The sequence below is a fragment of the Atta cephalotes genome, assembly GCF_000143395.1.
Source record: "Atta cephalotes unplaced genomic scaffold scaffold00068, whole genome shotgun sequence".
NCBI lineage: Eukaryota > Metazoa > Arthropoda > Insecta > Hymenoptera > Formicidae > Atta > Atta cephalotes.
The window spans coordinates 143,988-169,008 of NW_012130132.1; the positions used below are offsets into that span (position 1 = coordinate 143,988).

Consider the following 25,021-nt stretch of genomic DNA (forward strand, 5'->3'; position numbering starts at 1 on the left):
TATATAAGATTGTCTTAAATACAATTTTAAGCTGTCATAAATCAATTAGAGAGCTATATTAGCATATTAAGACAGTCTTAAAATAAGACAACTATGGATGGTAATGGCAAGAGGAATATGCACTCGACCGTTATCACTTACCTACTGAAAATCTGTGTAAATAGAAAGCAATTATATTTCAGTGATTAATTATGCCTTAAATGTCATTATTCTCAGTAAAGTAATGCTTTATTTTCAGTTGTAATTGATCCATCCATCTTCACGTCTACATTAGCCTGTATTTCCACGTTCACCACAGCGCCATCAATGAGAATTTTTGAAAATATTCAGTTGACTACAGGAAGTAAAACATTGCAGAATTTGTAGGAGAAGAAAGTGGAGGTCAGTAAAGGTGGAGAGTAGTGAAAATAATTTGCTTGCAATATTAAAGTCATCGTTCATCTCTTCACAACTATTTGGTCAGAAACGTGGGTGGAAGCCAAAGAATACAGAAGAATTGAACAAGGAATCCTTGTAGAGCAGAGGCATCCTGAGATCACTGGTGAAACTTGGAAAATGGGAAACGAGGATGGTCTTGGTGTAACTACCGGACAGCCGAATCTCTACAAGCAAGATCTATCAAAGCTCGTAAGTTCGCGGTCAGACGCTGTGGTCTTCGCGCCATTTATCTGAGAGTTGATTATGTACTTTTAAATAAGGTGAAAATTACAAAAGTGAGTAAATTTATTAGATATTAACTAATTAAATTATAAATATTCGAATGAATTTGCCTATTTTTGTAATTTTCGTCTCATTTTGAGATATATACTCGATCCCCTGATGCCGTGCCGCCATGTTAACCTTGTGTGATTGTACATGCTGGCTTGGCTTCGTATGGTTAGCCACGTGCACAACATTTCTTGTTACTCCAAATTAAACTCATAGATTTTCTCTTCAGTTTTACGATAAAGAGAGAGAGAGAGAGAGAGAAAAAAGATTCAACACCATTTTTTTACCGCTTACCTCTTTGTTTATGGGCTGACTTAATTAGCATGGAACTTAATTTTAGCATGGAACAGTGAAAATTTTCTTCGGGATTATCAAATGATTTAAGGAATGTGAGGGACACGAAAGGGAGGAAATTATTGAATATGTGTTCAATTAAATTGTAGCATGCTGTAAGACGGATAAATTACTACTCTGATTTTTCGAGTGCAGGCAGAATGTATAGTTTGCATATTAATTGTTAATTGGTAGGATGCCAGTTTTACTTTGTGTACACAATTCTTAATTATTTTTTGTTTTTTTTTCTTAACGCTTATTTTAAGTTTAATGAAAGTTAATAAAAACTGGATAAAAATTTAATTATAATAACAATTATAATAATAGTCTTGCATGTTCTACAAGAATAAGAGATCTGTGAATATATCATTCTATATTCTTTATTCTACAAGAAATTGATCTTTTATGAATCATGTAGAACATTTTATTCTTTGTTAATCTTCAGAATTTTTAATCTTATTAAAATTTTTTTATTAATGTATTTAGATATTTTGTTTTAGTTGAACTTGCATAAAGGCTGCATTCAGTTATTCACTGCAAGTACCGAAAATTATAGTATACAAATGACCATATTTTCTTAAAAGAAAATAAAGGACAAATCCGAAAATTTTAGGACTTCCTAACATGTTTTCAAACCACTTTGTGATTCAAGAATCTGTGTTATAAAATATTGATATAGTATAAGCAAATTGAGATGCGCAATTTTCTGATAGTTTGAAACTGATTCGATTGTATCGGAACAAACTCTTGATCTAAAATAATAAAAGGTTCGAAATAATAAAAAATGAAAACTCTAGTTTAAATAAATTTAAAAAAGATAGAAATAGAGAAATTAAGAAATGATAAATAAAAAAATTGTATTTATATGCATGAAACTAAAATATTTTCTGTAAAAATTTGTTTATTAATGTAATATTATGTATATAGATATTGGAACGCTAGAAAAGCATTTCTCATAATATCAAAATAAAAGATAGTGAAGAACAATATTAGAAAATAAAGGACAAAATTAAGTTTTAAAGAAACAAATAAATTTGAAGAATAGTTACCTAAAATAAAAAAAGGATTGTCCTTTACGATAAAGGATGTATGGTCCCATAGTATATGAACGTAATGTGAACTATAAGTTTTTAATTTATCTTTCTCCCTATGTTGAAGAAAAAGAAAAGATAATCGGAAATCTTAAATTTTAACAAGTTTTAAATGGAGGATTATGATTTTTTGCATCTACTAGTTGTTAGTTGCACAGTGAGTCATTTAACTCAATTAATGAGAAGGATGAATTTGGTCAGTCTTAAGAAAATATTTTTAATTCTTAAGACTGTACTTAAGACAGTCTTGAATAAAATCTGAACTATGAATATCCACCTTAATCGTATAAGTTGGTTGTTGACTAAACTTCACCGATTCATCAATAAGATTTAGGACTATCGACTTATTATAGAATCAGTTTAATACATGCTATATACTTTTAATGCTTCACTCCTAATTTAAGAATGAAGAAAATTTCCATAACTTCTCACAGTCCCATATAGTAGAAATTATGAAAGTTCCATTATATTTTAAATTGTAATGATTTTGAATTTAATTTTATCCTAGCATTATTGCACTGATTACATTCTTTTTCTTTGATTTGTGCACAGGATGTAATTAAATTAACTGCATTGTCACCTGAAGTAATCAGTAGGCAGGCTACAATCAATATTGGTGAGTTCACAAAGTTTAAGTGTTTCAAGTTAAAAATGTGATACATATATTTTCTAACACTAGTGTTATAAAATATAGATAAATGTTTATATATAAACTTATTACATAGGAACTATTGGACATGTAGCACATGGAAAATCAACAATTGTGAAAGCTATTTCGGGAGTGCAGACTGTTCGCTTTAAAAATGAACTAGAAAGGAATATCACTATTAAACTTGGTGAGCACACTTAAATGTATTAATTCTTTTCTCTGTAAATTTATTAATTTTGAAGAAATCAGTTAATCTTACACAAATGTACCTTTTCGTATTAAAATTTATTAAAAAACATTCTTTTACACAAACGTGCCTGTGTAGAAGAATATTTTTTTATATAAGTACACTATAACAAATCTTTTAAATCAGACTTATCCAAAGCTTAGCTCGCAAGTTAAACGCTTTTCCCTTCGTTATATAGCTCTGGCTTATAGTATGGGATAATCTTATGACTGAGTTGATACAACCAGTCGTATCAGTCACTAAAGCTGACATTGTCAGCACGACAATTAATACGACAAGGATTGTAATCCAGCTATTAAAAATCAATATGAAAACAAGCATTGTGTGCCGCCAACTTGTTTCTATCGATGTAGTTTAATCTTGGTGTAACTTATTTTTTATCTTCCTTCTGTTTTAACAGTAACATTATGCTTTGGGCTGCCTCTAATTTGATTTATGTAGTGTTTTTTATTTAGTATTTGGAATGTAGAATTATATAGAAAAGGAATTATATGCTGAGTGAATTATTCAAAGTTATGTGAATCGCTATTTTTCAGTGAAAATCAGAAAATCTGTAAATCCTCATATAAGCCATAAATTAAGTGAACCTCACCAATTTTGATCTTTTTTTGTCCTTATTGTGATCTTAAAGAAAAATTTTATTTTTTATTGAATATAAAGCAGAGTTTAAAAAAATTTGAATTTTTAAGAAAAAAATTTAATCTAGCGAGGTTTTTTGGAGACATTTGGAGACTGAGTTTGGAGATTGGATTTTTCTAGGTTTTATGCATTTTTATTCCTTATTAAATTAAAATTGGTGAGGTTTACTTAGATTTTCCGATTTTCCTGAAAACTAATGATTTATATTAGGTATACAACTTTGCTTCCGCCGTTTTTTTTCCGAAATTCGAGGCTTTATTGTAAAAAACTAGTTATACATTTATGATTCGAAGTATTGTCCATCGCTGGCCACTACTTTCCCATCTTTTGGGTAGCGTACGAATCCCGCGTCGAAAAAACTGGTCATCTTTTGAGGCTATCCACGAATCGATCCAATTTTTTACTTCTACATAAGACCGGAAGTGCTGGTCAGCCAGGCTGTGTGCCATTGATCGAAACAAGTGATAGAGGGAGCAACGCCTGGAGAATACGGCGGGTGGGGTAGGACTTCCCATTTCAACGTTTCCAAGTATGTCTTGACCACTTTCGCAACATGGAGTCGAGCATTGTCATGTTGCAAAATCACTTTATCGTGTCTCGTTGTATTGCGGCCGTTTGTCTTTCAATACTCGGCTCAAACGCATCAATTGCGTTCGATACCGATCGCCTGTGATTGTTTCAGTCGATTTTAACAGTTCATAATACACTACGCCGAACTGGTCTCACCAAATACAGAGCATGATCTTGGAGCCGTGAATATTCGGTTTGGCCGTCGACGTGGAAGCATGGCCGGGAATTCCCCATGATTTTCTACGCTTGGATTATCGTAATGAATCCATTTTTCATCCCCAGTCACAATGCGATGCAGAAATCCCTTCCGTCTTTGTCTTTCAAGCAGCTGTTCACAAGCAAACAAACACCGTTCAACATCTCTCGGCTTCAATTCGTACGGCACCCAATTTCCTTGCTTCTGAATCATTCCCATGGCTTTGAGGCGTTTTGAAATGGCTTGTTGAGTCACTCCCAATGATCGTGCCAATTCTTCTTGATTTTGACACGAGTCTTGCTCAAGTAATGCCTCCAATTCTGTATCTTCGAAAACCTTCTCTCTTCCACCGCTGTGCCAGTCTTCGACGTCAAAATCACCGTTCTTGAAGCGTTGAAACCACTCACGACACGTTCTTTCACTAATAGTGGCTTCATAAGTATTTGAGAGCATTCGATGAGCCGCAGATTTCTTCATATTGAAGCAAAAAATTAAAACCTCCCGCAAATGACGAGAATTTGGCACGTAAACTGACATTTTCAATCGAGAATAACTTTATGATGCAGACACAAATCGACTAATGTTTCTATGGGGTTATGTTGACAGATGCCCAAGTTTATTGTATGACGTCTATGATCTATTTATTTCGACCACTTACCGCTAAAGCCATCTATAGGAAAACGGCGGAAACAAAGTTGTATACCTAATAATAACTATAACTTTGAATAATTCACTCAGTACATAATTCCTTCTACATGATTATACATTCCAAATACTAAATAAAAAACATTACATGAGCCAAATTCAAGGCAGTCCAATGAATAGTGTTATTGATTAGAACATATATAGAGTGTTTTATAAATGTATATCAATACTTTAAGAAGTAAATTTATACACCGAAATAAGTAAAAAACGTTATATGAACATACGTCCTACATATCTTAGTTTTCAAGTCATGGATGATTAAAAAAAATATTCAAAATATTTGCCTCGTGTCAATTCACGCTGCTGCACGCCTTATGGCGGCTGCAGACATTTAACTATAGGTCTGTTCTTTCTAGCTAAAGTTCTTGTACGATTTATTCTTTAATTTTATTTTTTCTTTCTTTTCCACATTGGAGAAATAAAAGAGAAAAAATGAACTCTAAGAAGTAGTTCAGCTAAAAAGAAGGGAGGAGGGTATAATACAACTGGAATGTGTGCACTGCCATGCTAATATATTAGTTGAAAGAGTTTGGAAAATGTGAACGAAATAGCATGATATTTGGCGGGTATACCTTTCTTGTTTTAACGTGCAGCAGGCACGAGTTTAGCATCGAGTTTCGCACTTGTTTAAAAATATACTAGATATCTTCGAATAATCTCAAATTTATTATTTATTTCAAATTCATTATTCAAATCAAATTTATTATTATTTATTTTGTTCCTTTCTCGCAGATCATCCACAAACGACTATTAGATGACTATATGCCTATGTCTATGATTTACATTGATAAGTATTTTAACTTCTTTTCAACCAGTAGAAAATTTTATTTTTATTAGAATGTAGTATTTTTTCCAAATATAAAATTTATAAAAATAATTAACGTCACAATTTATATCTTTTAAGCTTTAGAATCGTTTGAAAACATATTTTAGGTCTTAAACGTCTAAAGAAAACATGTAGATAAACATTTTTCTGAATAAAAAAATCTGAAATATTTTTATGTTTGTGTTTTTAAATTTTAAAATGTTATATATAAAATTTTTCTATTGTAATTTATATCTAAAACCTTCTAATTGTTATTTAAATACCTCAAAATTGTGATAAACTTAACTCAATTAATATAATTTAGACAATTATGGCTATGTTTCGAAATTCAATGCCAACGCTGAAAATACAGGGTGTCCCAGAATGACATAAATTGAATCGAAAAATCCTCTCATTCATTTTTTCAATAATTATCAAGATATTGATTACTAAAAATCCCCGAATATTGGTTTCCATCATTTTTTACTGAAATATTATCAACTTTACAAAAAAAAATCAAAAGATAAAAATTGTTTATTTTCTTCTCGTAGAGCTTTAAGAATTTTTAGAATTTTTTATAAACTTTTTAGTACTGCATTTTCTTATTAGCAATTATTTTTATTATATTAACATGAGAAAATGATAATAAATAAAAAATTATGAAAAAATTCTCAGAATTCTATGAGAAGAAAATAAGTAATTCTTGTCTCTCGCTGTTTTTTTTTGTTTTTGTAAAGTTGATAATATTTGAGTAAAAAATTATTGCAATTCAATATTCGGCGATTTTTATTAATTAATATCTTGTTAACTATTGCGAAAATTGTAGATAAAATGGTAGAGGACTTTTTGAATCTGGTTTAGTTTGCTCTACTAGCATAAGAAATATTTAGCGATTATTCTGGGACATCCTATATATAGTTTATATTAGCACTATAGATGCACTATAGATTTTCAGTATTGAGTGAATTTTGGAAGACAGCCATAATCATCTAAAATAAAAATCTTTATATATAGATGTCTTATCACACAGATATCCTATAGGAAGAGACGACTATAAGACACTTATTTAAATGTCTACAAGTGTCTAAAAGATGTATACAGACATCTTATAAACATATTATAGTCGTTTTGTAAACGTTTATAGATGTGTAAATATGTGTCTTATAATCGTCTATTTCGAAACACAAAAACGTTTAAATGATCAAATTCCAATGTCTACATCAATTAATGTTTTAGACATTGATTCAACGTCTTTTCAACCAATCATTTCTCACTGAATATAGAAGATTTTAAACGGTCACAAAAATCTAATGGACTGAAATAGAGAGATTGTGGTGGTTATGGAGTCTGTCTTTTTTGCCCTATCCATCGATTTATTTACAAAGACATTAGGATGTTTTCACTTCAAGGTGAAAATAAATCGAAGTACCAAATGCATGAACGACTATATATCAAATGTATTATGCATGTCAGCCATTTCAGCATAAGTGTACATTATTATTTTACCTCTTTTAGAACAGTATTTAGAATAGTAACTCGCGAACATATTATAAGATACCGACTACCTGAAAATCTGTCTGATTTGTATTGATGGATATTGTTTATAAACATTAAATAATGTCTAGATGTGCTAGGATGTGTTTCGAATTACGCAAACTTTTGTAAATAATAAAGAAGGCTAAAACGATAATTTTTATTAGCTAAGCTGTATAATAGTTGTGTGTTGACACACAAGGCGGGCATTTCGAACATTTTTTTAAATCATCCTAACTTGAAAGCTAAGATAGGGAATAATAATCATAGTAAATGATGTCTTATGCTGCTATAATTCTATCATCTCAATTCTTTCGTTTATATATATTCTTCTAAGATTTCGGTCGAGCCATAAAAAATGTTTTTTTCTTTTTATTATCTTATTGAATTAGACGAAGACAAATATTAAAAAGTAGACCTAAAACTCTGTCTAGTGATTAGCTCTTCTGGCGTTTATTTTATTATCTAGTTTATTAAATGTTTTACTGTTTAAATACTGTCGATATTGAGCGAAAAATATAAGAGAAAAAAATAGTGTGACATTTCTTTATGTTGTTAATATATCAAAACTCATATTTAAGTTATGTTAGATTATATAAATGAGGTAAGTATTTATCAGAATACAGAGAATATATCTTATTCAAGGTTGTTACCTGGAAAATCGCGAAAACTAGGAAAAGTCAGGAAAAAATGTAAAAAAGTTTGGAATTTCGAAATTTGCTCACAATTCCCTGAAACTGCTCCTATTTCAAATTATTGTTATAATTTTTTAAATATTATATTTGACGTTTATATTCAAATACGTTCAAATACGTTCACTTATTCACTTTAAACGATTTTAATAAAATAATTAAAATTTATATTTTATTCAGTATTTTTATTTGATCACTCTTTTTTGTCATAATTGCATTCTTTTTTTCCAAAAATTAATTTATTATATAAAAATAAAATAAAAATAAATTTATTTTTTGTTATGACTTAAATTTGTTTCCAAAATTGTACTTGTATGCTACCAAACTTTTTTTTGCGTTGTTTTTAATAATATAGACTAATTTTTTTACAATCCGTGAGTCTAAATGTTAAAATTTACATATTTTATATTACTCATGGAAAATTTTCTATTTTCATCTGAAAACCTTTTAAGATTTATTTTCTGTGCGTAGAACAACCCTGTTATTCTACGATTTATTCATATCATTTTTATCCTCTTACAACTGCATTGTAAGAGGATAAAGATTCTTTAAGATGGAAAAAATGTAAGTTTGCCCAGTGATGCATATTGGGATCCGAGCTCGTCACGTTCGGCTCAGCACGACTGAGCCTGTTTCACTCGCGCTCGATGCGGCCGAAAGTTGCCGAATGCAAAAAGGACCGACGTATCTCGCTATCGTGCTTTAGTCGAATTCCGGCTTGCAGTACCACTTGGTAATACATGGGGGAGGAGTGGAGGTAGTTGCCGATAACTATAGATATGAGTTTACGTACTCAGCTATAACTGTAGCTATTGGTATCTGTCCCCACTCTTCCCTCATCACGCTACCAAGCGATCTGCTAGCAAGCCGGAATCTGACACCACTGACTGCTGAACATGGTAATATGCATCACTGTCTTCAATTTGTCAGAAAAATAGCAAACGAATTTATAACAAAATAATTTTCAATGAGATAAAGGAAAGGTGAGGCATTTAACTTGTGAGCTAAGTTTTGGACAAGTCTGCTTTAAATGTTAATTTTTATTAAAAGGATTATAATTAAAAGGAAATATTCTTTAATACAAGAGATATTTAAAAAGTTTCACGAATGAATATATAGATGATGTCAGAAAAAAATTATTTGCGTGATTTTACGCCATTTTTTATAGCGTCAACATTATATAATTTTTCTTTCCAGCGTCATCTATTATTCGCAAAAATTTTTAAATGTCTCTCGTAACATTACAAAGATATATAGCCGAGAAAAATTTCACATATTTACTGTTAAAGTGATAATGACAAATAGTTACTTAAAAAATAAAATAAAATTTTAATTTTAATCTTTATATTATTACATCTTTTGAAATGTGAATTTTGATAGGAAAAAATTGAGATAAGAGGTAAGTATAATCTTTATACTATAATACAATTAAAAATTAATTAACATTTTGAAGTATTCATAGTCGTACAATAATCCTATAAATAATAATAAGCCTAGTAGCGAAATATCTATCGACTATGACTATCAGCCCATGACTCGCTCTATTTCCATTCAAATATATATAAATATCTTTTGAGGCTTCCACGACCTTCTTCAAAGAAACTGGTTTGCGGATTAACTCCATATCTTGGAACATTGTTAAATGTCAATATTTTATAAATAGTTTACTTCATTTAGAACGAGAACAATGCCGATTTACTTCATTAGAGTGGTCCTCACTCTGATGAAGTGAACTGCAGTATTTATGAAACGTTGGCATTTAAGGCAGGGTTCGACAAGGTGGGCTCAATCCAATAAAATTCAACAGTCATTTCATCTTTTTTAAGTGGTTCTTAAGTGGTTTTTTTTTAATGGGTCCGACCCAATAAAACCTGGTGCGTTTACTAATATTTACTCAATGCATGCGTTTACTCAATACATGCCTTTTTTATTTCACAAACGTTTTTCGACTATTTACTGACAACAGGGGCAAGGATAGTCCCATTTTTTATAAGTATTTCACAGCGATATTATTCCGTTTTATTCAATTATCTTTATTTATAAATGACACAAGAAAAATCAACATGTCATTTCTCGCTTATGATTTCACGATTCAATATGGCTGAGGTGAGTACTCGGGAGCCTTAATAATGCCAAGATATAAAAATAATCCGCAGACCGTAGCTTCTTTAATATATGCATATTTTCGGCATTTAACATCAAAACTATGATATGTAGTAATCATAGTATTAACATTTGCTAATAATTCGTGCACATTTTATGCCGTTATACATTATTGTTTGGAGTTTATTTGTAATAAAATACTTGACGAGGAGATTTTACATGAACATCTTGCGTAATACTTGTATAGAGAGAGTGTTTTATAATTTTCATCAAAATGCAAATTGAAACAATATCATATGCATTCAAAATGAAAAAGTGTCCACAAAAATTTCTTAATTCTCTTAACTCGTGAAGCTGCAATAGGATGAAAAGCCGAATATGTCTTAAGAAGATATTAGAATCACACGCTGTCATTATTATGTACCACTCGATTATGACATGAACAAAGCACCTCGGTGTTATTTATTGCTATTATTCGTTCGGCAAGCCGAGACAAAAGGCGAAAAGGAACGTTGAGGAGAAGGATAATGAAAACGAAACGAAACATATGGAAAGGAAAAATGAGCGAAAAAGAAAGAAAGTTCATTCGAAAAAATTTGAAAAAAAGGTAAAAAGAAAGGTAGAACATAAAGAAATGACGCTATTTGAATGTTTGATATTGCAGACGCGGCGGGTTGCAGCAGCAGTGAATCAGCAGCTACACCTGGCAGCATAGTTAGTGAAAAGTCAGCCGTTACCCATAAACAACATTTATCCACAAACATCTCTTCTACTGGATACCTTTATCCATCGTGCGCCAAGATGCCCAAAGTTCACGATACACAGGACCACAACAACATATCTCATCGCTTGAATGGCATGCGCCTGCGTCATTCTTCCTCCTCCAAACGACGATACTCCTATTGTGCTGGATGCCTTGACACATCATCGTGCGCCAAGATGTCTAAAGTTCACGACACACGGAACCACAACAATATATCTCGTCGCATGCTCCTGCGTCTTCCTTTAGGTTCCTCCTCCTCTTCATTGATGTGTTTATTGTCTTCATCATCGCATCAAACAATTAAATGCCAGAAGATGCTTGAAGCATTTGACGACGATAGCTCTAGCACGCGTAGCGGAAGTACGAGCACGAGAGATCTAAGTAGTGACGGCCAGCAATCCGACTATGAGGAATTATCATCCAATGGTAGATTATTCACGCGAAGAGACATGATTCCATTTAATTTGAAGCTCAAGGAGTTGCGAGTGAAGTTGTCCGATGTTCTACACAGTGAAAAGCATCAAAAATTAGTCACAGCAGCGCTCGCAAGATCCTCTTCCGCGTCCAACAAGAATAAAATGAAACTCTGGGAAGTGGAGAAGATTCTACAAAAGCGTGAACATAGGGGACAACCACACTATCTAATCAAGTGGAAAAACTGGGATATCAATCACAACTCATGGGAACCGTTGCAGAATCTCAACTGCGAAGAACTGGTACATGAATTTGAGAATGAGCGGAAAGAGTTGATTACTCAATTCAAGATAATGGCGAACTTCTATCCAGATAAATTCGATGTTGAGCTTCTTCTGGCACGAAAATATGAAAAATGTAATAAAACGATCATTGACGCTACAGACGATGCTATTGTTGCCATCGCTGGGGATACTATGTACGTCAAAATTCGACGTTACCTAAATTCAAACTCGCGTAATACCGAGTTAGAGCAAAAAATTAAACGACAGATGTTGTTCATGCTGATGCTTGAGCTGCGGCGTGACCAACTCGAATCCCTAAAGAAGTGGGAGACCAAAATGAATGATGTTGCGAAGGGTAAGCCGATGATAAAAGTGGAGAACCTGGTGGATCTGACGAGTGCACCGCAAAACTTCGAGTATATCAACGAGTATGAATCAGATGAAGATCAGATTAAGATACCGGATGATCCACCGCTCGGTTGCCAATGCGAAGGCATGTGTGGGACCGATAAGAAGTCCAATTGCTGTTTTGCGCAAAACAACAACAAGCAAACATTGCCATACACTTCGACCGGCCAGTTACGCGTGATTGCAGGGACACCTATCTACGAATGCAACAAGCGTTGCACTTGCGATGAGACTTGTCCGAATCGGGTGGTACAATTAGGTACCAACGCACAATTGTGCATTTTTCGAACGAACAATGGACGTGGCTGGGGTGTGCGCACCCAGTGCGCGATCAAGAAAGGTACTTTCGTGATTAAATACGTGGGTAAAGTGATTAAAAGCAAGGATGCAGATAATTGTAGTAAAGAGTACAATGAGACAGGTTGTACATATCTCTTTGACCTTGACTATAACCAACAGCCGTGCCCGTATACCGTGGATGCAACTAAGTGTGGCAATGTGTCACATTTCATTAATCATTCTTGCAATCCTAATCTCAAAGTCTCGGTGGTTTGGATCAACTGCCTGGATCCGGATTTGCCGGATCTCGCGCTATTTGCTCTCAGGGATATTGAACATAATGAAGAACTTACATTCGATTATGGTACGCAGATGTCGCGCAACAATGTGACTTCGACAAATAGGGACGCCTGCAAGTGTGGTGCCGCAAATTGTCGAAGATATTTGTTTTAAGGAGTATGCTTATCGTGTAATTTTCGTAAGCGACAATTGATGTTAATCTTAATTTTTTTTTTTCTGTATATATATTACTGCGTTAGTGACAACTATAATTGAAAAGAGAAGAATGTACTCAGGACTGAGATGAGAATAGTAACTCAGGCAGTATGGTTACTCAAAATTTCATTTGCAATTATTTTTCTAAGCTCAATCTCTTTCGAATTATAATTGCGTCAACAAAGTTGTGAGTAATTATAAAATTATTTAACTTGCTATTAACAAAAAATGATTTTATATATAATTGCTACAATCCTTCAAATTTTAATGCATTATTTTTTTATTCAATGCTAAATAATTAATTTTAATATCATAAAAGTCAAGCCTACATATAAAAGCACTTATATAAAAGCAATTTTTTCAGTAAAATGTAAAATAAAAGCTTTTGGAAGTTTAATAACTATATAAAATCAATGTTATATCTCATTATAAAGAATGCATTTTGATCATAATTCGCAGTTGATGCGATGACAAATGATTTTAATTTTATCTATTTTGCTTGTTAAAGAATTGAGACTTTAAAGTACAAACTGTAAACTTTAAACTGAGGAAAAAGGTTTTTGTGGTAAATATGTTAGGAAAAGTGGAAAGTTGTGGTTGAATATAGAAGAAAGACATCGAAAGAAACATGCTAGGAGAAGTGTTTAACTAGGAGATAAATAAGACTGCACATAGACTTTTTTTTTAATATTGTTATTGAATAATAATTATTATAATGTATTAAGTTTCATGAATATACTGAATTGTTATATGAGAGTGAGACATTGCATGATTTGTTTTAATACATTTTGTGCTAATTTTTATACTTAGCTAATTGTACAAATTAAACACAAATACAAAGAAATATGATTAAAAATTCACATTCTTCAATCACATAATAACATCGAATTTTATTGTATATTATTTTTACAATTTGTATAATAATATATTACTTTTTTCTATTTTTCCTTTCTTTTTTTGGAGAACGCAGATTATATATTTCTTGAGTTATACAAAGTGTCCCATTTTAAAGGATCTACTCAAATATCTTAAACATCTTTGAACTCTTTAAATGGAACTCCCCATTTTTTATTACAGATTCTTCTTTTAGTTCATTTTAATGTTCTAAAAAGCTCTCAAGGTAAGCTACAAGAATATGTAATGAAAAATGATGGTTCCATTCAAAAAATTCAAATCTTGCCCTGATCTCACTAATGTTACTCAAGATTGAATCAACGGTATCATCTCATGTCTCCTTCGAAGTAAAAAAACTTTTATCTGAAACATTTTTCGATTTAATGCAGTATTTCTGAGATATTTTGAGTAGATCCTTTAAAATGGGACCTCCTCTGTATATTTCTTGCTTATATCTATATGTGTATTACATTTTGAACGTGTCAAGTTTACAGTGTTTTCTAAGTAGATTTTAGAGAAAATCTAGGATCTTGTTTATTCCAACTTTTGTAAATGTAAATGATACTTTTAATTATATAATTAAAGATATTTCAGGAAATAAAATTAAAGAGGCAAGACTTTGAAAATTAGAAGACGCTACGAATGTGAATTATTCAATTAAGCATAAACCATGCATTAAGAAACAACACCGTTATAATGAAAACGCTAAGAATACATATGAACACATTCTCAATATCTTGTTGTTCATCAGCACATTGATTATATGTGTCAATTTTTATGTATTATGACCGTGCGCCATAATTTATAAATACATTAATTTTTGTTTTAATTACAATCATTTAGTAAATTCGTGATTACAACTTTTATTTGTAGAGTAAGACAGAATCTTTGATGGAATCTGCATTTATGGAAAGCGTAGTCCTATTTAATACACTGTTAGAAATATTTCCTTTAGATATAAATGAAACTCGTTACGAACAAAATTAAAAGTAATGGATGATTTAATAGTAATGGATGAAAATTAAGTCACAATAATTACTTAAATATAATGAACATGTATATTAAATTTATGAAAAATACATTAAATTTCATGTACATGCACACAAATATACTTTTCAGTTATAAATATAATATTAAATTTAATATAATGTCATGAAGTTAAGTTCAAATTGTGTAACTTAAAAGTATATTAAATTTCAGGAAATTTTTAACAGTGTATATTTCTTCGGTAAACGCGATTAAGTTCCACGAAAAAAAGTACTCTATTTTTATTCCAAGGAATAAAAATATTTCGATTACTTTTATATTGTATACGTTAGATAGTAATTGATAGTTATTAGAAAATCTTCGTGAGAGGATCTCTAGACATTAAAGGTAACGGCGGAAGTCGATTTTTTTATTCTGAATGATGGACAATTAGATACATTATGTATGTAAAGCATAATGCGACAAATTCTCCACAACTAAAGAGTCTGATCGCGTTAAGATATGCCAAAGAAATTATCTGTAATAATTGTGTGACAGCAATTCGATTTCCGCTATGGAAATATCGAAGATGAATACATTCATACATATGCTTTTCTGTAATAATATCACAGCTAATAACATTAAACATTATCACATTGCAGTATTAAATAACTATAAAACCGAGAATTTGTTTTACGTTGCCATTGTATCTTTTGACCACATCGGGATATAAATATATGTTAATTAAAAATAAGATTTGTCTTTAAGTTGTATTGTTATCTTAAAGGCGAGACTGTCTTAAGATCGTGTACATTCAATTAAGGATCGTGTACATTTCATTCGACTATTTTCTTATATCTCTTCAGACAAAAAGTCTTCGTAAGAGGATTAAAGGTCGGAAGTCGACTTTTTATTGTCTCGGCCCACAACCTTTAGAGGCCTTAAGAGACCTAAAGTCATAAGTCGAAAGAGATTAAGTGACAATAATTTCTGCCTTCAAACTGTTTTTGTGCAGTCTTTAGGCTTTAACTATTAAACTTAAGCGAATTGACCCATTTCTTACGATCTAAAAGTATAAGTTCTGTGACCGATATATCATCGCTTACAAATTACAATTTATGGTCTTTTAAAGCAAGGTTGTGGACTTAACCTTAGTCTGAATAGATATATATTATGCAATATATAAAGCATAATCCGACACATATAAATTCTCCACAAGAGTCTGATTGCGTTAAAAGATATGAAAGAACAATCACAATTGTGTAACAGCAATTCGATTTTCACTATGGAAATATGGAAAATGAACACATTCTCACATATGCTTTTCTGTAATAATGTCGCAGTTAACAATATTAAATATTGTTGTGTTGCAGTATTAAATAATTATGAAACATGAGAATTTATTTTAAATCAGTAGTTGTCATCATATCTTTTGATCACGTCGGGGCGTAAAGGGTCGACATAAACATATGTTAAGTTAAAACTAAGATTTACTTTTAAGATGTATATTTGTATCTTATAATCGGGACTCTGCTTGGGACCGTATACATGTGCCACTCTATCGTTGTATTTTCTACACAGAATATCTCGATTGGTGAATATTTTCTTACGTCTTTTAGATAAAAAATTACATTATTTATGTATATGTCGATAAGCTTATGGTACTATTTATATAAGTCGGTATTATAAGAGATAAAAAAAACAGTTATTATAGCTAAAAAAGAGTAAAATTCCTGTAAAATTGATTCGTGTGCACGTTGTTATATGGATGGATGAACTGAAGTTTTTTACGAGATGAATTATGATTCATCGTGTTTATCTCTTCTCAAGTAAAATTCTATTATAAAAAATTTCCATGACATGTTTATTTTCCATAGTTTATTTTCCCATAGCACGAAATTGTTATACATTATTTTGATGACATTTTGATAACATATAATGCACGTAATTATTTCATTGTATAAAGTTTATAATGATAAAGTAAGTTGTCTGATAAATATAGACCACAAGCAACTAGATACGTGGATTGACATCATCTAACAAATATATTTTTATGTCTATAATATATACATATAATATATACATATAGTTATTAAAATTAAAATTCTTACGAATTAAAATTAAAATTCATGCTGAAAAGGAATTTATTTTGAACAGTATACAGCGCTTATTAAACCCTTTCGAAAAGGAATAATCCTCGCCAGAAGAAAAAAAAAGAAGGGCAAATTATCTGATTGCTCTTCTTCATTTCAGGATACGCAAATGCGAAGATTTATGAATGTGAAAATCCGAAATGTCCTCGACCTGGACGCTACATATCCGGTGGATCCAGCAAAGATGATTCTTTTCCTTGCATGCGTTCTGTTTGTTCAGGGAGATTTCAATTGGTTCGACATGTCTCCTTTGTCGATTGTCCTGGACACGATATTCTTATGGCGACTATGCTTAACGGAGCAGCTGTTATGGATGCCGCTTTGCTTTTAATCGGTAAACGATATATTTGTTGATGTTGATCATAAGGCATTGTTTTATCTTTTTTCAAAGTAATAAACTTTTTCGAAGTTATGATTCTATTGAATTGTAGCTGGCAATGAATCATGCCCTCAGCCTCAAACGTCGGAGCACTTGGCAGCTATCGAAATTATGAAACTTAAGCACATAGTCATCTTGCAAAATAAGATCGACTTGGTTAAAGAAGCACAAGCCAAGGAGCAGTATGAGCAAATATTGAAGTTTATTCAAGGTATTAGTTTTTTATCTCAAAGTATAATTTCAGCGAAGCTTCACCGGCGAAATTTCCCGATTCCGCTGAAAACGATTTCTTGCTAGATTCCTAGCTGGATTAGAATTTTACCATCGTATTGGCTGCGTACAGCCAATATGGCGAGAGATTTATTCTGGCTAAAGCCTTGTGTTCATAATGCTAGAAATTCTTGATCCGAGACTTCGAATGAAAAAAAATTGATCAATCATGTTGGTCATATAATCAAATTGTATTCAAATTGTATATATTAATCCTTTCTTTATCCGAAATCTTGGATCGATTTTTAACATTAGGTGGACATAAGGCTTAACAATCCAATAAGAAAATAAATATCGTCGGCTTTATTACTTGTTCTTACCTTTTCATTGAATGAAGATTCGCTGGTGAAACTACTGTCATCATTGATTCTTTACCTCAAGGTATAATTTCATGCAGCGAAACTTCACTGGCGAAATTTCCCCATTCCGCCGAAAACGAAGTAGCGTTCAAAAGAACACTGAATTTCTTTTATCTGCTCTTATCTTTTCATGGAAGATTTCAAATTTCGCTGACAAAGCTACTGCCACTATGCTATAAATGAAGAAGCATTGAAGAAGCGCATTCAAAAAATTGACCAGTCAAAAATACTTCAAAGCATTTGACCAATCAAATAGACCATAGTCAGTGGCAGTGTTGTTCGCTGACAGACTAGGAGAATTTCGCCAGCGAATTTTTGCTGCATAAAATTATGTCTTAAGGAGATTCTAAAGACGATTAGCTATATTGGAAATAGCATATACATACAATTTATGTATCATTGAAACATTACTGGTGAAATGAAATGGTTTTCTTATATGTTATAGCTTATGACCTGCTAAACAAAACATAAGTTTTATAGCGCAAAAAAATGAATAATTCTCGATTCATCTACACTGGCTGACATCTCATCATAAAATATTCAATAACTTCTAAATGGCTAAAAAAAAATCAATAAGATTATAATGTGTCGAAAAGGTCTCAACAAGAATTACAAGAAAATGAAAGAAAAAGTGGGAGGTCTCATTTAAAAAATTCGAGTTGATTTTGCCCTACCTTGGCGACGCCACAAAGGCTCAAAGTCAAACTGATGAAGTCAGCAGCTAGGTCTTTTTAAACTTTTTCTACAACTTCTATCTAAAACATTTTTTTATAAAACTTATAATTTTCCAGATTGCCGTCTCGAAACATGTATGTTCCATATATGATTATATATACCATGTATAATTATATGTATTATTCCACATATAATTACATATCATATATAATGTATGTACACAAGTATAAAACATGTATAAAACGATATTTTGTTACAAAATATGTAATGTAATTCCCAGGATCTGAATGATGAAAATAACATAAGTTATAATATATGAGAAAATTATTTGATTTCACCGGGACTCAATTTCATATAGGATTAGTGCGGGATTCTTTTGGTATAAAAAAAAATTACGTTTTAATTAAACTAATTTTACCTGTTGGGTAAGTGGCAAGATTATGTCGTAATCGTATGTGCGGATTGCCAGATTTACCTAACAGGTAAAATTTACCAAAAAGTGGAACAATGCACGCGCCCATTTATATAATTCTGGTTACATAATTTAAAATTAGGGACGGTGGCGGAAGGCGCTCCAATAATTCCGATTTCGGCGCAACTGAAATATAATATCGAGGTACTGTGTGAATATATCACCAAGAAAATTCCGGTTCCAATGAGAGATTTCACATCGGAGCCTCGACTGATCGTTATTCGATCTTTTGATGTGAATAAACCGGGCTGTGAGGTGGACGATTTGAAAGGTGGTGTCGCTGGTGGTAGCATCCTCAGAGGAGTATTGAAAGTATAAACCAGATTAGTTTCAAATCAGGTTGATTTCTCTGGATATGTGGTATGAAAATTAATACAATTTTATTATAGGTCGGTATGGAAATTGAAGTTCGTCCAGGATTAGTGTCTAAAGATAGCGAAGGCAAGCTGACCTGTCGTCCGATATTTTCACGTATTGTGTCTTTATTCGCCGAACAGAATGAACTGCAATTCGCTGTACCTGGTGGTCTAATTGGTAAATAATTATTAAAATTCTATAATAATATAATTGAAAAATAAGATTCTCAAATGTTTGTTATTAATCACCCTAATATGAACAGATAATAAGTTCTGATCATTTTGTAAGAGTAATAGATTATGTGATTTTTTTAAGGTGTTGGAACCAAAATCGAGCCTACTTTATGCCGTGCTGATCGTTTAGTTGGGCAAATTCTTGGAAGTGTCGGTGCATTGCCACAAATATTCATCGAGCTGGAAATTTCGTATTATTTATTGAAACGTTTATTAGGAGTGAGGACCGAGGGCGATAAAAAGGGTGCGAGGGTGAGTATTTTCATTCTGCATTTGCATTATCACATTCAAATTAATATGTTTTCTGTAACTGTACAAGTTTAAGATTACTCTTAATTAGCATTCTTATAAAAATACATTATAGATATATGAACATTTTATATGATGATTTATATTCTGATATATAGGATGTCTCTGCATAGCTACAGCGGCTTTAGCATGGAAATAAATCGAAAATGTTTAATAAACATATGTCCAATTCCGAACGATTTCGGACTTACGGGATATTGAAGTAAGAAAACATGAGTAGTAAAGTTGTTTAATGTTTTACGTTTATTTAATGCTTTACAAAAAATGTTCAAAAATTCCTCTGTCGACACTTTCTAGCACGAATTATTAGGTGTACAACTTTCTATCTCGGCTTCCGCCGTTTTCCTATAGATGGCTTTAGCGATAAGTGATGGTCGAAATAAATAGATCATAGACGTCATACAATAAACTTAGGCATCTGTCAACATAACCCCATAGAAACATTAGTCGATTTGTGTCTGCATCATAAAGTTATTCTCGATTGAAAATGTCAGTTTACGAGCCAAATTCTCGACATTTGCGGGAGGTTTTAATTTTTTGCTTCAATATGAAGAAATCTGCGGCTGAGGCTCATCGAATGCTCTCAAATACTTATGGTGAGGCCGCTATTAGTGAAAGTCGTGAGTGGTTTCAACGCTTCAAGAACGGTGATTTTGACGTCCAAGGTCATGCTCTGTTTTTTGATGGGACCAGCTCGGCGTAATGTATTATGAACTGTTAAAACCGACTGAAACAATCACAGGCGATCGGTATCGAACGCAATTGATGCGTTTGAACCGAGCATTGAAAGACAAACGGCCGCAATACAACGAGAGACACGATAAAGTGATTTTGCAACATGACAATGCTCGACCCCATGTTGCGAAAGTGGTCAAGACATACTTGGAAACGTTGAAATGGGAAGTCCTACCCCACCCGCCGTATTCTCCAGGCGTTGCTCCCTCTGACTATCACTTGTTTCGATCAATGGGACACGGCCTGGCTGACCAGCACTTCCGATCTTATGAAGAAGTAAAAAATTGGATCGATTCATGGATAGCCTCAAAAGATGACCAGTTTTTTCGACGCGGGATTCGTACGCTACCCGAAAGATGGGAGAAAGTAGTGGCCAGCGATGGACAATACTTTGAATCATAAATGTACCAGTTTTTTACAATAAAGCTTCGAATTTCGGAAAAAAAACGGCGGAAGCAAAGTTGTACATCTAATAATAAATTATTTCGAACTTGACAACAGATATTTGGAGTTTTGCGGAGATATCGGCAGTGTTAAGTATCATAATTGTTTTGTATTTCGAATCTCATTCTGGTAAACTAGATCTTTCATTCAAAGAAAAAAAATCCAGTGGTGTGAGGTCGGAACTTCTCACTGGCCATTTAATAGGACCAACCTGGCTTCTCTCAATCCAATGAGAATAGTGATCATGGAGAAATGTTTGCATACGAAGTGTAAAGTGAGATGATGCCCTATCGTACATGAACCACATGTTTCTTCGAGTTAAGATCTACATCCTCCAACAGCACTAGTAGGTCATCGCTCAAAAAGTGAAAGTAAGCGTCTTCTGTCAGACGAGGAAGCAATTATGGATTATAGGATTCCAGTCCACATATTGATAGTGAATTCTCGCTGCACATGCGACTTTCGGTACACATACTGATTAAAGATTTAGTTTCTCAGAAAAAGATTCAGGATTCAGAACAACGAACATTAAACAACAATTACGATTACAATTACGATTCATTTTTCTTTAATATCCCGTAACTTCGAAATCGTTCAGAGTCGGACTTATGTTTATTAGATATTTTTTAATTGTTTTTCAAACATGGCTGAAGTCTTTGTTGCTAGTATTTCGGACGATATCGAGACTGGCCTCAGTCTCGTCTCATCGTTTTGGATCGAGACAAGACCAAAATTCTGTTTTCAAATCGAGATCGAGATTATTATACCGAGAGTCTCGGCAAGACTGAGAATCTAGGTCAGTCATCAAACCTTTTACTGAACGAAAAAATTATCCGTGAACATCAATATCATGTTTTAAGGTCCAGATTATCGAGCCGCAAGATTATTTTGAATAACAAATATTTAATAGAAATGCTCCCGGTTCGAGGTTTAGCTTGATTATCTGGATGCATTTGTCTTTTATTCATTTGTTCGTGGTAAAAATATAATTCGTAAAAAAAATTTCGATTTGAAACAACAACACTCTCGACTCGAGATCGAGACAATATCGAGAATTTCGGAATCAGATCAAATCCGAGATAGTCTCATCTCGTTGAGACGAAATCAAAACACTAGCTATTTTGGCACTGTATGCAGAAACACTCTATATAAAGGGTGTTAAAAAAGTGTCGAGTTTCGCCCCAAGATACACCTGAATAAATCTTGAAAAATCATTGTTTGATCCTCAGAAATAACATAATAATCATTTGCCCGAAAAGTGATGAGAACATTATTGGAATTGCTTAAATATAGTTAAAAAAATGACATTATTTACATACAGTTAATAAGTGAAAACTTGTGATTTTAACTAAAAATGTAAGTACATTCTTCATATAAAGATGCGATTATTTTAGCATTATCCAGAATGTATCACGTAGGAGCATGGCCCCTATGTGCTTAGTATTCCTTGACAGAAATTAGGATTCCATAGTTTGTCACTTCTATGGTATTTAGCGATTCCAAACCTTCTCTATCATGTGTGCGTACGTGATACAGATAAAGTGTGAATGAATTTACATTTCATGTGCATTTTCAGAATCTGATGATACTAATAATGACTTTTCCTCAAAATAACCATGGAAGAATGGAGCAAGAATCGAGATATTCTCTTGGAATCGAGCTTTACAAAAAAAAAAATTAACGTGAGAACAACATCTTACAACACGTTGACCTTGCACCCAGAGGTGTATCCAATAATAGCATCAGTTTCTTTTTTTGTTTTATCAATCAATAAATATATAAAATATTTTATAAAATGCGATTGCCTAGAAGTAGATGAAACGTTGACATTAGCAATGGATGAAAACACGACAATAATCCGCAAACTTTCTGGTATTCGTGAAAGTCTAAAAAGTGAAGTTCTATTCTCTGTCAAGAAATGCTAAGCGGACTATATCTTCACGTGATGCATCTTGAATAGTTCATGATCTTTAGATGAAGAATATATATGCTTATGTTTCTGGCTAAAATCATCATTTTTTACTTATTAACTATATATGTAAATGATGTCATTTTTTACTATATTTAAGCAATTCTAGCAATGTTACGCTTCCCAAACAAATGATTATTATTTCCTGTTTTTTGAGGATCCAAACAATGATTTTTCAAGATCTGTTCAGATGTATCAAGCCTATCAAGATGTATCTTATAGATGAAAATTGACACTTTTTTAACATCCTTTTTTATTATTTATATTTTTTATATTTAGTTTTGTTTTTCCCTAAAATTATACTTTTATTCTGTAATAAAAAAGATCTTAATTTATTTAATGTTTCTGTAAATATCTCGATGATAGGTTCCGAAGTTATCAAGAGGAGAGGTACTGCTTGTTAACATTGGATCGTTAAGCACTGGTGGCAGAGTACTGGCTACTCGTGCTGATTTGGCAAAGATCAGCTTGACGAATCCAGTGTGCACTGAGATCGATGAAAAGATTGCGTTATCCAGACGAGTGGAAAAGCATTGGCGTTTAATCGGATGGGGTCAAATTTGCGGAGGTCAAACAATAGACCCTATTTTGGATCGAAAATAATAGCGATACTTGATTTAGCTTCTCTCAAAACTATTATTTCTACGATCTGTTTACAACACCACAGTTGGTCTAGTGTCCGAAATATTTATAATAAAAATTTAAAGCTACTCTTGCCAAGATTAATTCATTCAATAGCGTTACAATCCAAGTCCTGCAGATCTATTCTGAAAAAATTTCATTATCATTATAACGCCGCTTCGCAGCTTTTTTTTACCGTGGTAAAAGAGCTGCGCAGCTTTTTTTTATCGTGGTGAAAGAGCTGCGCAGCAGCATTATGACAACGAAAGGACTATGGCCCAGTTTGGACTCCGGCTGAACAGAATTGAGACTAACTAGGATTGTAGAGCATAAAAAAAGGATTAAAGTTTCATATGATATAACTTTGTAAAATGAGTTCCTTGAGTGCTACAGCTGTTCAAAATTCGCTATTATGACCATATATTATGTATCATGTAGGACTAATTTTATTTGATTTCTCGAATCTAATCTGGAATATGTCCAATCTTGACGAAAATAACTCCTTTTTTGAACCTCAAATGAATAGTTATAAGTGATATTAATCGATGAAGAGGAGAGAGAGAGACACTCAAAGTATGAAACAAAAGATTTTAATTGCCTAATTGAAATGTGGCCAATATATGAACCTTATTTCTCTTCAGCTTTATCGGAACTCTCTAAAAGTAAAAAACATCATTAACTATTTTTGCTGATATATGGATGTCTTCGTCAAAGTGTTGGGCATATCCCAGATACCATATAACTGTCAACCGGATTAATGAACTGTACCAAATATATTTTAGATACTACTTCAATATCTCTGGTACAATCCGTTATCTCCGCGGGAAAGGTGCTCTGGACGCAGAGAAATGAATTGGATAAGACTAGTGGTACATGGTCATAAGCTTTGGATAATTCTAACACCCAGGAAATCTCTCCCATAAAGTTGGGTTTATGGAATTTTTGATTCTCCTTTGATATTTTAAAATTTTTGGTATGTTTTAAAGTTATTCATCTGGGAATTTATAAGGGAAATTCCCTTATAAAACTGGACATAGCCTTTCTTCCATCCTTTGCGTTAAGAATTAGGCCTGCTGGTCTTCCATAAATAATATCCGGTATCACATTATGCATTGGAGATTGAGGATTGCAAATTGGATTAGAATTTAGCTAATTAGAGCAAAACAGATTAAAATTAAAATTATCTGATTAGTTAAATTCTAATCTTCAATTTCCAATGAGACACTGGCATTAAATCATCACACTATAGATTACTGATTGCGGTTTCCAGT

General features: G+C 32.4%; 1 protein-coding gene across 1 annotated transcript; it reads left to right on the forward strand.

Moving 5' to 3' along the window:
* The first annotated feature begins 555 nt into the window (after positions 1-555).
* Positions 556-23,732, forward strand: LOC105623932 (eukaryotic translation initiation factor 2 subunit 3). The gene is made up of 9 exons (XM_012205302.1): positions 556-627; positions 2,685-2,748; positions 2,858-2,968; positions 17,028-17,261; positions 17,359-17,517; positions 19,165-19,394; positions 19,472-19,616; positions 19,755-19,924; positions 23,496-23,732. Exons 1-9 carry the CDS (start codon positions 556-558, stop codon positions 23,730-23,732), a joined length of 1,422 nt encoding a protein of 473 aa, XP_012060692.1.
* Positions 23,733-25,021: the final 1,289 nt, after the last annotated feature.